The 16,982-nt window shown below is 37.9% G+C and overlaps 1 protein-coding gene across 12 annotated transcripts in view; it reads left to right on the top strand.

The window, feature by feature from the left end:
- The window catches only part of LOC131071470 (uncharacterized), a 216,919-nt gene that overhangs the window by 11,647 nt on the left and 188,290 nt on the right, over window positions 1-16,982 (top strand). For 10 of the 12 annotated variants that reach the window (XM_058007330.2, XM_058007341.2, XM_058007339.2 and 7 more), the window contains exon 4: window positions 16,350-16,457. The exons of 1 other annotated variant lie outside the window; for it this stretch is intronic. In XM_058007330.2, the coding sequence (XP_057863313.2) occupies window positions 16,350-16,457 (108 nt within the window). Of the gene's footprint in view, window positions 1-5,413; window positions 5,461-16,349; window positions 16,458-16,982 lie in introns of all 12 variants that reach the window. One more of the 12 variants, XM_058007336.2, reaches the window with a different exon arrangement.

Genomic DNA, 16,982 nt, shown 5'->3' with positions numbered 1-16,982 from the left:
ATTGCGACAAGTTGACGACTGTTTGCTTTATAGGGTTTTTTTGGGGTTTTTGAGAGCTCCAGTGTGGTTTGACATGCAAATTCTTCGGAGATGATTTCCAGACTTACTATTTTTAGTAAGTCATGACTGCTGCTCAGAATGTGATGAAAATGACTCTTGACACACTTACTATTTTTAGCAGTGTGCTATTTATAGTAAGTACTATCTTTTAGCAGTGCTTTTTTTGGCAAGGTTTCTGCAGCTCAGCTTAGTGGCTATGTCCGACAGTGTTATTTTTGGCAGGATCCTGTGTTTGAACTCAGATGACTATTTTCTGCAATGTAGTTCAGTGCCTTGGCCTCAACTCATTTTGGTAGTATTTAGTTTTTGGAAGCAAAAGTATTTTTTAATACTTTATTATTCCCCATGGCCTAGGCGGAATTTATGTTGTGACTTCAAGGGGTCGCCATGGCGTTTTAATTAAATTATAACTTAAGGCAAGTTGGATGATTTCCTAAGTAAGATTGCCTAAGTTATATTATTATTTATAAGTCATTGTTGAGTGCTCACTTTACACATTATTAGCAATTTTAATAAGGTGACTTTGCTATGATCTTGGACGACTTAGAGAAGGGAAATATTACTTTTATCCTAAGTCTATTTGGCGAAATATTCCTCCATATTGAGACACCAAAGTACAATTTCACCAATATTATTTTATGAGTCTTATATTTATCAAAAATGGCGATTTATGGTGAATGTTAGTTGGGCGAACTTGTGTAAAGGAAATAAAACGAAATGCAATGCCTAATGAAGGTGAAATGTAATGGCATTTGGTTTGGGCGCATTTGGAGAGCATTTGAATTTGAATTTGGCCTGGCAAAAGCTATAAATGAGAGTGCTGGGCTCTTGTTTTGGTATCCATTCTTGTTTGATAACGAAGTGCTGTCGGAATGCTGTTAGGCTTTCTACTTCGAGGGATGCTTACCTCCTAGTGCTTTAGTTTCGTTCTTGAGAGATAGCACCTAGCTAAATCTGAGACTATTTCTCATCCTTAGGAGCAGATTGGAGCTCATTGAAGATGAAGATTTTTGTGGTGTTCTGATTTTGGAGTGCTGTAGTGTGTTTTTCCATGTTGCTGGTTTGGCATGGCTGAAGCGTATTTCCGTTCGTAGCTCCTTGTGTGTGCGTTAGATCATTTTGGGTAGTTGTTGATTCATCTCCTATGCCATGGGCAATTCATCTTGTAAGTTTTTGTTGGTTTTCTTGGAGTAATGAATTTTATTATGCAAGTCGAAGTTTTCTGCTGTAAACGCCTTATGCTGGGAGTGCTTTGGGTTGCGTGCCATGCGTTTGGGAAATGTTAGTTGATGTCTTTCATTTCCATCCTTATCGCCATCATTGTATCTCTCATTTGCATCTGTTTGGAGGTGATTTTGTCAAGTGTGGAAAGAGTTATGAGTAAATTAGTAGGGAGTATATCAGATTTAGATAGTTTCCGTTTTGGAGCGTCTTCTTGTGTGGAGATGGTTATAGGGTGTGTGGGTTCTTTGGTGTGGAGAGAAAGTGATCTTGGTAATTGTTTGCAGCTGTTGGTTCTTCATTCTTATCTTCTATGATTCATATTGTAATGCTGGTAGTAGTACTAACAACAATTTCTTGATCTCTCTTAGTCCCACTGCATAAGTGGAAGAGGCTGGCCTTGTTGCCTAGTTTGGACAATGATTCTAGTAAATTTGTAATCCATGTTTGCATTGTAAAGCTGATTAGTAGTACTAACAACTATATACTTGGATTGTTGCTCTTTGTCCCACTACATAAGTGGAAGAGGTTGGCTTGCCGCGGTCTTATCTATTGTAACACTGTCCTCCTGTTGAATAAGCGGTTGAGTTGATTATAATCTCATTTTCAGTCCTCCTGCTGAATAAGCGGTTGAGTTGATTGCTATTTCATTTCTAGTCTTCCCGTTGCATAAGCGATCGAGTGATTGTTGTTCTTTTAGTTTTTAATCTTCTAATTGGCTGGTTGCTCGGCCATATTACTGTAGAAGTTCTTGCACCCGTTGGATAAGCAGAAGGGGCTGGCTTGCCACCTAGTATTGTATTTGAGCTTTCATTTCCAGCAGTTATTTGAGCTAATGATCCCCTTGACACTGTATGCTCTCACCCTCCCATATTGGGCTCTCGATGATCAGAAAGTGAAAGGGTTACTTTCAGCATTCCTTTATGCGCAAGTTTGATTATTCTAACCTTAACGGGTGAATCTTGTTGTGTTAAAAATAAAAAAAAATTAAGGGGCATATTATAGGAGGGCTGCATGGAGGGAGAGCAACTGTCTTAGGGAACCCTACCTTGCCTCCTTACTCATCTTCTGTGACTGAGATTCACATACTAATCAGACTTGCTGTATAATGATGAATATATAATTTCCTTTCTCCAACCATAGATGTACTTGTTTGAAATCCCTCTTGTGGGGGAAGGCTTGAGGAGTAAGAGATGGGTGGCAAGTCAAGTAACCCCCTTACAACCTCCCCCGATCTTGCAAGAGGGCACACGTCTTCATGAAGGTGAGACGTGAATGGGGAAAGTAGGTACAAGCTGCCAAGAAAGCAAGAGGGCCATGGTAGACATTCCCTTGGGCTTGGTGTAGAGATGGCTTCGGGCGGACACATCATGTCTCTTCCTCCAAACTCTAATGTGCTTAGTAGTATTATTAGTAATCTATTATTATGATGAATTTGCCTAATCCTAACGATTAATTATGTGTATATTTGCATAAGTTGTCATGTTGTGATTGCAGGATTCAAATCTAGGATTGCATCATTAAAGATATATTTATTTGTTAAAATGAAACCTTAACCCTAATTTGTTGCAATTATGATCTTAGGGCAAAATTCTAGGGCAAATTAGGAGGGGACATTAAAATTGGCATCAGAGCATGATCCTGCCATCCTGCAGGGTAAAGATCAATTAGGGGATTTAACAATACATGTATTGTGTGTATACTTTGTGTATGCTTCGTGTCTTCATACATTCATGTGTATAATTCCTGTAGCTTTGTGTCTTCATACGTTCATGTGTATACTTCGTGTTTTCAAGTGTATGTTCCATGTTTGGTTTTATTTTTTGGTTGGTCTAGCATAAGAGAATAACTAGAGTGAACCCAAAGACATGAATTTATTTGAGGTCATGCTATTGGCCAATGTTGGTCAATCCAAATCAATTTTGATGCTATCGTTCCTTCTCTCAGAGTGATGAGAGAAAACTTGTCTTAAGCTAAACCTTGCCAAATTCCAACTACCAATCATAACTCACATTCAAAATTAAGGGAGAAACATATATGATAATAATCAGAGTTGCGCAACAAAAGCTACTCACATTATAGGATTTGGATAAAATTGGCATTGTCTGAGGACTATATCACTAAATTCCAAAGGCTAGTGGTTATGGTCCAATGCACTCACGGCAAGAGGGTCCTCAAAGAGAACAGTCTGGACAGTGCAGCAAGAGTAACACAATGGAAGCAATGATAACATATAGAGAAAATGTTAATTCAAACATCTGCAACATCATAGATTCACCATAAACCAACCAACAACATCCGATGTACATACAAGCTTACAGGCCTAGACCAACTTACATTCCAGATTACAATCCAACCGGACCTCCAATAGGTATCCAAATTATATAACATGAATTCATCCTCATACAATCTCTTGCTGTCCCTCTAAGGATCAATTACAACAATATATATATAGCATCCGGAACACATCCGGGTCGGCCACAAAAGATTGCAGTCTCCAAAGATAGGAAAATGAAATGTGTAAGATAGGTCGGACCCAAAGTGTGAAGATCACCTCCGCCAAAGACAATAATGAAGTGTGGACCACCAAGGAAGGTCGACCAAGGGCCTCAAAACATCGTGCGTGGTGCCAATTAGATCCGCAAGTCTAGAAATCGCTCTGCAAGAGAAGAAATCTCCAACTAGCCGTTAAGCTCAAAATTGCTCCGGAACCAAGAAACAACCAAACCGGAAGCAATAACTTGCCAGAAAAGAGTCCAAATGAATAGAAAATCTAGAAAAAGGAATAATAACACGTTTGAAAGCCAAGAATCTGATCCACACCGAAAAAGGAACAACTACCGGAGAATTCCGGAAGTAACACAAAGACTACAACACAAAACAAGAACTACTGAAAAGCAAATATATTTTTTGGTTGATGCAAGATTGCTCATCGACCGGGGATGCTCTTGCATCATGGCCCCTGAAATATTTTAGTAAAAATTCACTTATCTATTCATAGAAGGATTATTAGATTCACGCCATGGTCTGGTGAGTGCCTTTGACCCTACCACACTCAAAGAAGCAATCCAAAAAGCCACACGACTCAATGCCAAAACAAGGGAAAAAGAAAGGGGCTACTCAAAAAGAGAAGATAAGGATTTCCATGGGGAGGAGCTGAGATATTTGAACATCCAAATCTTAAATTGCTTGAGGACAAGCAATCTTGGATAGGGCAAATTGTCATGCCCCTGCCATAGTAGGAGGAATCACAGTTTACAAGCCCTAGCAGTTGACTAAGACAAAACGAATATTTATATTGGGCTGAGTATCGGTTATTTATTATGGCTGACTCAGAAATAACAATAAATAAAATATGTTTGACTATACAAAGGGGGCCTATTAAGGTTGGTTAAAGTTAATGAAGGGACCAACCTAAAGCAAAGAGAATTAATTATTTGCTCTTCCCAAGCAGCAGTGATTGAAGGATGTGTCTTTTCAAAACTAAAAGACACGACCTTTCCACCATGAGGGGTATGAAGGGAAAGAAGCATCACTTGAAAGAGGAGAAGTCAAAAACACAAATAGGAGGCAACAATTATTAGTGTAGAGAACTATTGAGCATTTTTTCATTGATGTCAAAGTTGTTTGTTCTCTTTTAGACAAAGAAGATTGGATTGTAAAGCGAATTGAGCTGTTTGCTTGTCCGGTCTGGTTTTTTACTTGTGTTGTCTGTGTGTGTGGTAAAACTTCTTGAGTGTCAATGTGAGCCAGATGGTTGATACTTCACCTGCCTGCTTGGTTGTCTCGACTAGACACATCATCTGCCAACATGTCTTTCTTTGTTTGACACTTTTCAGTTGTATTTTTGGTTTAGATATGCGTTACCTTTCTGTCCGATATTGTGCGCATCTTCAGATTCAAATTCTAGTCCATGAATTGTCCACAAAGTTGTTTTTTATTTCAGCATCTGTTCAGGTTGGGAGTTGAGTGTTTGATAGGTGGCAATGGTTGAGATTTATTGAGCGTTTTTTTTATGCAAGTATGCCTGGACGTGAAATGACAATTGTTAATTTAAGTGCTTGAACAATGGCTAACAGTTTCGAAGTTTGTTGCTGCAAATCTGATTTAATCTTTGATGCCTCTTTGTCAGGTGATATTCTTTGCTGGAAACGTTTTTCTGCCCCTGTGACTGATCAGGTTGTTCTTGTAAAAGCGTTTCAAACAATTATCATGACTCTTTTACTTGTATTTGATGTTATTGTGTAACACAATAGGCACATAGAAGCTCGTTTTATTTCAAAAAGGAGGCAAAAGTTATTGTTGATTGGCTAGGCGTTATTTGAAAGATTTTTTCGTCTTTCATTTGGTTTGCATGATGCGTTGTTCTTTCTTGAGTGGTGGCAGCTTCAGAAAATGTTTGTTTTATCAAACATGATGATGTGTTAATCTTTGATTGTTTTCATTTCTGGCTATGGCAGTGAACTGTACTATTTGGTGAATAAAAACGTATGCAAGTGTGACTGGATTGGATGCTCGATAATGGAGTATGCATTGGAATATAGAAGTTATGATTGCTGAGACTTGTTTTGGGTAGTTGCGGTGATCATCATTTGTTTTTTGAGGAAAAATCGAAAAAGTGAGATGGGGCATTTTGAGAGTCTTTGTTGATATGAATGCTGTTGGAAGTTAATATTTTTTGGGGATGATGTCTTTGTTCAGTTGATGCGATTTTCATCTCTTCGAAGGATAGATATATAAAAAAAAACTTGATAAATGGATACCGTTTTGAAGAGTGTTGCTGAACAGTGATGTGTTATTGTTTGAGACATGTTTTAAGTTTGTGCTGGAACTGGGGTTGGTGCTTTAGTAGATGTAATATCCCCCTTAATTTTTTCAACTTATTTCTAGTTACAATCACAACAAGATTCACCCGTTAAGGTTAGAGTAATCAAACTTGCGCGGAAAGGAAATGCTGAAAGTAACCCTTTCACTTTTTGATCACCGAGAGCCCAGTATGGGAGGATGAGAGCATATGGTGTCAAGGGGATCGTTAGCTAAAATAATTGCTGGAAATGAAATCTCAAATACAATACTGGGTGGCAAGCCAACCCCTTTCGCTTATCCAGCGGGTGTAAGAACTTCTACAGTAGTATGGTGGTGCAACCGACCAATTAGAAGATTACAACTGAAAGAATAACAATCACTCGACCGTTTATGTAGCGGGAGGACTAGAAATGAAATAGCAATCAACTCAACCGTTTATTCAACGAGAGGACTGAAAATGAGATTACATTCAACTCAACCGCTTATTCAACGGGAGGACAGTGTTATAATAGATAAGAAGGCAGCAAGCCAACCTCTTCCACTTATGCAGTGGGACAAAGAGCAACAATCCAAGTATATAGCTGTCAGTACTACTAATCAGCTTTACAATACAAACATGGATCACAAAATTACTAGAATCATTGTCCAAACTAGGTGGCAAGGCCAACCTCTTCTACTTATGCAGTGGGACTAAGAGAGTTCAAATAAGTTGTTGTTAGTACTACTAACCAGCATTACAATATGATTCATCATGGATATTCAAATGCCAAAACGCAAACTAACAGCTACAACTATTACCAAGACTCTTCACACCACACCAATAGACTCACACATCTGAAAACCAGCTTCAACCCCCCAAAACTAAGTCTGATATGAATGAACAGTAGGCTAGAAATACAAACCAGCAACATGAAAATCCTCACAAACACATCTAAATCACTCCCAACACACCCAAATTATCTCTAAACACACTCCAAAGACCCTGGGCATAAAGCGATTAAGGCAACACTGAGGAAATGACTCCAACAAATCACAATCAGCATAACACACAACCCCAAACACCTCTAGCAAAAACGTCTACAGCTGAAAAGTTGGACTTGCTATATAAAATCTAATACTCCAAGATATTCAATAAAAACTTACAGGATGATTTGCCCAAGGCATAGGAAATGAATGAGCAAGTACCCAAAATGATCTAACGCACACACAGGGAACTACGAACGAAAAGACATTTCAGCTATATTGAAAAACAACCACCTGGAAACACACTATAGCACTCCCAAAAATCAGAAATCTAATACATAAATCTGCAACATTATCTTGAATCCACTCCTATGAATGAAGAGCAGTCTTTGGGTCAACTAGTTGTTGTATTGCAAGCAAGAAATCAAGCTATGGCTAGGAGGTAAGCGTTCCCTGAAGCTATCACTCTGCATTTCAGCAGCATTTCGTTATAAAATTGTTCTTGGATACCAAAAATGAGGGCCAAGGTGCATATTTATAGCTTTCTCCTCAAGTCGAACTTCCTTTCCCTCCAATATGGGATTAAACATCCACATTCAAATCTCCTTTAATTTGCACTCATTTCATTTCAGTTCACTTCACTTCCTACACAAATCGCCCAAGGGATAATTATATTTCATTTAGAACCAAAGTATTTTCTCCCTTTAGTGGCCACCCCATATAGACAAATATCAAGTCAATTGCTAGGATATAATTTTAATGAGAAAATACCTCAAAAGGGACGTCCAACCCAACGTAAGTAAAAAATGATTCTTAATTCTTCAAATCGACCCCCTCAAGGTAGCAAATATACTTTATGAAATATTCATAAAGTGAGATATGGTGTCCAAGGAAATGAAGTGAATTATTTTCATAAAATTAACATATTTCTTTCTAAGGCGTCCATCACGCCTTAAAAATAATTCACTTGTAAAATATTTTTCCTCAAGCATAAATTGCCCAAAATAAGCTCCAAGAATGCTGGAAGACAAACTGCTCAAACAGACTTGCCGGAAATAGCCATCTGAACTAGCCTGTTGAAAATAGAACTGAATCTCTGGATTATCATGCCAAGTTGGACTGCCATAAATAGCCTGTGCTGCACTGGCTCACTCAAAACCCTAAAAATAGTAAGTGTCTCCAAACTCTGTTAGGGCACAAACTGGGAAGCAACTGTCACTTACTAAAAGTAGCATACTGTTAAAAATAGTAAGTGTGTCCAAATGCAATTTAACCACATATTGAGTAGCCGTCACAACTTACTAAAAATAGTTAAGTTTGGAAAAGTCTTCAGATTTGTTTGCATGCCACACCATTGCGAGATTCTTTGAAAACCCCCAAAAAACCCAGAAAAGTAGGCTATCCTCGCCCCCACTTGTTAAAAATAGTAAGCTTGGAAAAGTCCTCAGATTTAGTTGCATGTCACACCATCACGAAGCTCTCTAAAAACCCCAAAAGAATCCACAATCTGAATTGTAGAATTCCAACTCATCAATCATCAAACGACTCCTGCAAACCTCTACAAAAGTTGGAAACCCTAATTTCTGCTTTTGACTGACCAATGGGTCTCAAAATTGGCCAACAGTTCCCAGAACAAGCTAGAGTGGAAAAGGGGACATTACGGTAGATAGGAGTTGGAGCTTCAGTTTCTTGAATTGGTGCTTTGAGGAGGGTCGGTGCCCTCATTTGTAATCTTGGGTTGGTGCCCATTTATATTAATGAATTTTTTTGATGCCGTGGGTTTTTTACCCGAAAGGGTTTTCCACGAGAATTTTGGTGTATGTGTCTTTATAATTGTTCATTATATATTCTATGTGATCTCAAGTTTTAAAGGTTTAAAAAATTGCAATATTGATTCATTCCCCCCCCCCCCCTCCCCTCAGTATTGCCAATGTGCACTTCAAGAACAACGAGCAAAGTTATAGACAATAATATATCATTAGCAGTGATAATCAGGAAGTAAACAAACAGTGCCTACATTATAGACAATAAGCAATAATCCAGCATTTAACATATTCCAAGATCTTAATCAACAATTAAGAAATAGATTGGGCATGCAATTGGTCCTGAAAAGACAAACATTAAGGTGGTGCAGTTTAGAAAGGTTATGACCCTTCTAAAGAGACAGTGACTTCCAAAGGTCGCCTTCCTAGGGGCGTAAGAATATAAAACATGGAACTACATTAGGGCATTAAGGAACATTGTGCCTCATATCATCCAGTGATCAGATGCGTACAGTAGTCCACCTAATCAGCAGATCAATCCCATTAGCAAACATATGATTAGATTAGCGATAAAACAGTGATGATAAATTACAGGCAGGGGTAAGGGTCAAGACAACAGTGATATAGTCATGAGCAGAGATAAAAGGGAAGGCAGCGTTGAATGTAATTAAGCAAAGACAGTAATTAAGGGCATCAAATAATATGCTTAATGTTAAGTGATTATGGAAGAGCAATGTTTATAATGAAGAGGGGTTGTTAACAAAGGATAGGTCCATTCAAAGAGACGTCCCTCTTTAAAGGGAGGTAAAGATATATAAAGGAGGAGACTTCTTTGGAGGGAGGTATGGAACCAAGGATCACAAGCATTGACCCATAAGAGCAGATCAATTCATCATACATCATTAGTCCATTGAATAAGAGATAAATAGAATGAAGGAACAACATTCAGACTAGACTGACAATTTTTAACATCCCAATTATAGAGATCATACCTTAGCTTTATATATGCATATATATGCACATCTCTGTTATACATAACAACACTATAACAGTCTGTCACAAAAGTGTAAGGAAAGGAATCTACAATCAGGGAGAATAGCTTAGGGCACCTTGCTATAGTGGCACAAAGGGAGAGAACAGCTAGTAGGGCACCCTATTGCCTTGTGAAAGGGAGAGAACGGCTAAGGGGACCGTATTACTATTGAGAATTCCCTTCCAACCCCTCCATTGAGGACTATTAATAAACACAAGCATGCCCAGCCATGGATGTGTGGTGGAGGATTGCATGGAGGGAGAACAATTGTCTTAGGGCACCCTACCCTGCCTCCTTACTCATATCTTCTGTGACTGAGATTCACATACCAATCAGACTTGCTGTGTAATGATGAATATATAATTTCCTTGCTCCAACAATAGATGTACTTGTCTGAAATCCCTCTCGTGGGAGAAGGCCTGAGGAGTAGGAGATGGGTGGCGAGCGGGCTTGTAAGGAGGCCGTCTTATTAGGACCATTGTGGCCTAGGACAAAGAGGGCACTTACAAAGTCAAGTAATCCCCTTACAACCTCCCCCCGATCCTGCAAGAGGGCATGTCTCTTCAAGAAGATGAGACGTGAATGGGGAAAGCAGGTACAAACCACCAAGAAAGCAAGAGCGCTGTGGTAGACATCCCCTTGGGCTTTGTGTAGAAATGGCTTTGGGTGGACCCATCATGTCTCTTCCTCCAAACTCTAACGTGCTTAGTAGTATTATTAGTAATCTATAATTATGATGGATTTGGCTGACCCTAACAATGAAGTATATATGTGTATATTTGCATAAGTTGTCGAGTTGTGATTGTAGGTTTGAAATCTAGGATTGCATCATTAAAGATATATTTATTTGGTAAGACGAAACCCTAACCCTAATTTGTTGCAACTATGATCTTAGGGCAAAATTCTTGGGCAAATTCGGAAGGGGGCATTACATGGTGACATGCATTCATGCTTTGTAAACATCATGATCCTATTTTCAAGTACACAAACACAAACAACCTCCCCAATGTTTACACTCCTTATACATACAAATGCAGTTAAGCTACTACAGTCTTCAAACTATGGGCTTTACTTTGTTTACAACAATGGCAAGTACTTCTAATTCTTCATCAATTATCCATGCTATGATAGTTAAAAGGTATGCCTCCTTTTGAGGTTGATAACAAGTCAAATCAGCAACAGCCATAATAGCCTAATAACAAAAGCTCTAAAATGCTTACAACTGAGTGACAGTAACCAAAGTTGTCTTCAAACTATGGGCTTTACCTTGTCTTCTTGAAACTATGGGCTTTGCCTTGTTTACAAGAATTCCAATTGCGTCTAATCCTTTGTCAAGTATGTATGCTATGATATTTAAATTTTTTAAAAGGTATGCCTCCTTTCGAGGTTGATAACAAGTCAAAAGAGCAACAGCCATAATAGCCTGATAACAATTTCCCTAACATGCTTACAGCTGAGTGACAGTAACCAAATTCATAACATGTTCTGAGCTAATTGATAACCATATAATGTTGCGAAAGCATGCATGACAAAGCATAGTAATAGTTTAATAAGATTATCTGGTAAAGACATTGTCAAATGGCAGCTGCTTATGTATTTTTTGAAATTATAAATGTCAGAAGGGTGGAATTGTATACAAAAGGCAAGCCAGGGTTATGTCTGAGGATTGGAAGAGAGTATGGCTTAAAAGAAGGCAACAGAGACAAGAGGATTCCGTCTAGAAACAAGCATCCTTAGAATACATTGTCACAACAGATTGTAAAAAGAATGTTAAGCTAGGTATCCTAGATAGCATATAGATACTTAAAACAAAATCAACAAGAGAAAGCAGAAATATCAAATAGCAAAGTCTTGATCATAGTGGTAGCAAAGGAGTCTTTTAGTTGCCAAGGTTAGGAGGGGACCCCTAGCAGTTAGTTGGGTTGCCCAGCAATGAGGTGTAGCCTTTGTTCTCCTCTTGTTTTGTTCAAAACTTCTAAGTATACCAGCCAGAGACATTTTTTTGTGGTTGGGTCTTAGAGGAGCGTTGCGGCCACCAGCAAGTCTGCTTGTGGACAATTCCTGAGCTTCTTAACCCTTCATGGTATGATAATAGTATTGCTGATTGTCAATGTTTATGTAAATTGCATTCCAGAATTTTGATTCTGCAACTCTACTATTGGAAAACAACAGCAAGGAATGTTAAGCATCTGTGCATGGAATTCAGGAGCTTGTCCAGATTTGAAGTTGGATGATTGTGGTCTCCCAAATTGTTGTTGAAGAGTTTGATGTTGTCAGTGATGTCATTCAAGGATATAACAATGGCATTGTTATATGCTGATGCATCTGACAGACAAAACCTGATCTGCTCTGCTTACACAAGAATATCTAGATGGTGAAAAAGAAATTTGTGGACATAGGTCTGGAACCTTTACTAACACAGAAGGACGATATCATATATATGATTTTTTTTTTCTTGGAATAAAGAAAGGAATAGAAAAGCTCTATTTTTTTCTGAAACCAAAACATTTCATGCTCAGAATTGACAGTTAGGCTATGAAAAATTTGCTAGAGAAGAAACCCAATAAGGAAATTGCTTTGGGATGCATAGCAAGGTGTTATTTTGAATTTCTCGTGTATGACTTAATGATTGAATGGATTTAGGAAGAAAGCATCCACTTGTAGATGTTCAGACTAGACAATGGTTTTCAAAAGCAGTAATTACAGAATTAAGTTAAAACCAGCTCAGGTTGTGGTGCAGGAGCACCCAGGCGAGTCAACAATTGGCACCACCAATTCTGGCTTGTTTTCGTTTTTGCCTGGCATCTCTCTACAGCTTTGTAGAGTTTTGTTTACACCATATTGTCCACTTTGGCTCCTGATGGAGAATTGGATAAGCAAAGACTAAGAAGAATAAAATGCGTATTTCTTATTGTCCATAGAGCTTTTAGCCAATGACAATGTTGATGCCATTTTGATGCAGTTTCTGTTGTTGATCATATAAATCGATTAGCATGACACTGATTTCATGTGTATCCGAGAATAGGAAAGGGTTATATAAGACTCATGGCAGCTGAAATGTCTGAAGGAGTCAAAGTGACATCCATCGATTAGAGTCAGAGAAGCCAAAATGGCAAGGGTTATATACACCTCCATCGAGATGCAATGAAAAAGACACCTCCACAAGATTTTGCAACGTAGGAAAGGGGGGAAAAAGAATATGAATTACCATAAGGGGGAGGAAGAGTCAAAAGAGACATCTGTTCTTTGCAAAGTGGGAGTAATAATTTGTAATGCTAAAGAAGAAGAAACCAAGCATAAGTGGTGGAAGGAAGACAAAAATGACAGTTGAAGTTAGAAAAGCATAGCTACTGCATAAGGAAAACAAGAAGCCGTTTAGTCACATCGACTAGCAGAGAAATGAAAAGGCATAAATGGTATTTACTTTGCAAGGGGCCTTCGAAATCATGAAGAGCTATATGCAGGATAAAAGGGTGTGTAGGAATATGAAGAAGAGGTGGCAAGAATGTGAAAAGGCAAGAAATCGATGCAAATAAAACGCAGAATAATGCCATCGTGTGTGGAGCTGCACTAAGGGGCGAATGGTGTGTAAGTCGCTGCAAAGAGGGGCTGTGATGGCCAAGGATTGTGAATTCGGCCTAGAGAAGAAGATGCGTGATGGGAAATGAAATAAGGGTGTGTAGCTGCAAGAAGAAAGTGTGGAGAGCAGGTGTAAAGGGATTCTTATGTGTGGCACAAGCCATGAATAGAGGTAAGAAATGGAATAGAGGCAGTTGGAGATAAGGAAGAGAGACTGTGAATGGAGAAAATAACAGAGGCTATGTTACAGAGGGTGTAAGCAATGAAATGTGTATAGCAGTGAGTTTTCATAGTTGTTTGCATTAGAAGGCAGATTAGAGAGAGGCCAATTGAAGGCCCAAATTGTAATAGTGTTTGCAGATTTAGAGAGAATGTGATTTGATTTCTTTATTGCAATCTAGTGGCAGTTTCATAACAGAGAGTCTCTGTTATTTGCTTGGTGTATTGAGTTTTGAAATTGTATGTTGAGGGAAGTTGTCTTGCATCAGGTTGCCAGAAGTATTGAATGGGATAATGTGTTGCAAGGAAAAATAAATAGAATCCAGTTCATGTTTCGAGAATTTCCACATGATATCACGAGTCTCTGTTATTTGCTTGGTGTATTGAGTTTTGAAATTGTATGTTGAGGGAAGTTGTCTTGCATCAGGTTGCCAGAAGTATTGACTGGGATAATGTGTTGCAAGGAAAAATAAATAGAATCCAGTTCATGTTTCGAGAATGTCCACATGATATCATTGAAATTTATTGACCTTTGCCAGATATTCGTGATAGGTACCAATAGCTCTGTTCAAAGATCTATTCCATAAAGTTATGAAGGAAGGACCTTTAGGAACTTGTAATAATAACCCTTCAACACATCCTCTTGGCTTCACATGGGACTTATGGTTGTGGTCTTCCGTGCTACTCTCAAATCTTATTTGATTTTTCAGAAGCTTATTAACTTAGACTTATAAAATGGACCAATACAGAGGCTTTAATACGATTTTATGGAGTAACAACAATATTTTGCTGATTTCAAATGAAGTTACAAATATAGCCAAACATTATTCAAGACAATAAGGACTTTACTAAATTACAAACAGATTTTTGATTGGCAAGATTGCACTGAGTGCAAGCCAAGATCATACATCTGCTTAAAGACTCTATGAAACTCAATACACTTGACAATTAATACTCCAAACTTTATTAGATGATTTTTCTTACAAGCTATGATTCTCAAAATGAGATCGCAAGGCCTTATCAATAGGACTACTAGGCCAAGTAGTAGATGGAAATTTCAGTAGTGCTAGTAGATGGAGATACCTGTAGATGGTGGTAGATGGAAATGCCGGTAGGTGAAGCTGGTAGGTGGTAGGTACACTTAATTACTATTAATAATGAAAATTGATACCATCTTTTAATATTAATTATCATGGACATATTTACCCATTACTATTAATATTAATAAGCATGAAATACTAATATTTCACTAAATAAAGCCACTTTTATGGAACCTGAAAAGTGAGAATAGTCCACTTAACACCCAAGTGGCTCCTTTTGCAACTTTATGGAAAAGGTCTTCAAATAGAGCTATTGGTACCTATCACGAACATGGCAAAAGTGAGTCGGCAAAGGTTGATAAATTTCAATTATATCATGTGGACATTCTCAAAACATGAACTGGATTCTATTTATTTTTCCTTGCTACACTATCCTATTTGAGCCTTTTGGCAACCTAAGCTGGTTTTAACTTAAATTCAGCAATCTTCCGTTACTACTTTCAAAAACCATTGTCTAGTGACGGGATAAAACTAAATTCTTGGAAGAGGGTAATTCCATGGTAGGACCAGATAATGAACCATTCTATTGAGTACTTGATTATTAAATCCTTCTTTTATGTGGTCAAGGGATTCTATCACGTTTGGACTTATTCTTGCACCTAAAATGTCACTATGATCTTCAAACTCAAATTACACATATTTGCATGATTTTAAAACATTCATTTTTCATTTCCTAGAAAAAATGGAGTTGTGAACCTGGTGATTTGAAGATTGAATGCTAGATTATTCCAGAGATGAATTGAAACTTGGGCATCCTCTAGACCAAACCTCCTTAAAAGGATATCTTCTGCATCAATCTTCAATTAGTTTGTCCAGGTCAGCCACACGCTCATTCAGAATTCCCTCTCAAAGTTCCTCATGGGTGGGAGATATGAACTGCGCATTGAATTGAAAGTTCTGCTTCTAATATCGTAAAATCTTGCTGATTGCTTTCCTTTTGGTTGGGCTTTTAACTGAGGTTTGTGCACTCAGAGTAGCATGGGGGAAATATTTTTATTTTAGACTGAGAGAAGTTCTGGGAATACTAAAAAGCTCCATGCACCACTCCATGGGTCCAAGTCAGACACATTAGGTGATGGCTGAGAAGAGGAAATGTTTCCAATCTCATTCCTTCTTTTTCTCTGCCTCTTTCATTCCTCAAAGTCTTCCAAGTATGCAGTAATTTGCCTTATAAATAATCACCAGACATTCTCATGGTCTGAACTGCAGTGCAATATTTTTGCAAGGTGGTATTTTATCTTTTTTTACCTCAGCCTTAACTGCATAAGACCTGCAATTTTTCTCTCCAGATTCTGTGTTGAGCTAATATTAGATCTCTCTTGTTGGTCAAATTTTCTTTTTGAAATCTAGGACACAATTAAAAAACAAGCAGGGTTCATAAAATGTGGAAGGAATTTTTTTTATACGTTGGGTTATGAGTAGATAACATTCCATACTGATATTATAATTACCTTAAAGTTTATATTATCTGATTCCATTTGTTTGAGTCTTAGTATATATTTATCTTCTCAGAAAGGAAAAATTGTCAGTAGACACTGCTGGTTTCCTTTCTAAATATAGCTTGAGTTGAATTGACGATGCTGGTGTTACTATTTATTTATACAGGAATGTGGAACACATGGCCTGATTGATAATGTGGAGAATCTGGATCTCTGCAGACATGGAAAAGGAATGGCAAATCACAATTGCATTGATCTTGTTGCTGAAAGTTTGGTTAGAAATCTGAATCCTTTTTTTTATTCAAATGGTTTGCATTGCTTTATCATCTTGGAAAAAGAACAGAACAAAAGAAAGGGGAAGGAAATGTGAGCAAAATTATTTAGCATGTAGCCCTTACAATAATCAATCTGAGTTTGGATTCTGTTCTAAGAAACAAATAGCCAAAGGCATGTTTCTTTATTAATAGCTATAGAAATAACATTACATCCAATAAGAACCCATAAAAAACTTTTAAAACACGGTCTTTTTGATTAAGTGACAAGCTAGTTTAGATGGCCTCGTTTCTGTTGCTTTACACTAGGATGAGTACTCCTTATATCTGTTTCTTGAAAGAGTTAAACAAGTATAACCACGTATGTGGGATATTTCTCACATCAATTATCAACATCATATCATCTCCTGCTTCAAGAAATGTGAATTTTGAAATGCCTCTTTACTTATAGAAGTTGTTGCTGCTGAAGTAAACCTTGTAGTCTGTTAGTTTGGACTCAGGAGAAGTGTAGAGTTTTGAACCAATCA

This window comes from Cryptomeria japonica, chromosome 6 (genome assembly GCF_030272615.1).
Source record: "Cryptomeria japonica chromosome 6, Sugi_1.0, whole genome shotgun sequence".
Classification (NCBI taxonomy): domain Eukaryota; kingdom Viridiplantae; phylum Streptophyta; class Pinopsida; order Cupressales; family Cupressaceae; genus Cryptomeria; species Cryptomeria japonica.
The sequence above is the reverse complement of the archived record's forward strand: the minus strand, read 5'-3'. Positions and strand labels throughout refer to the sequence as shown.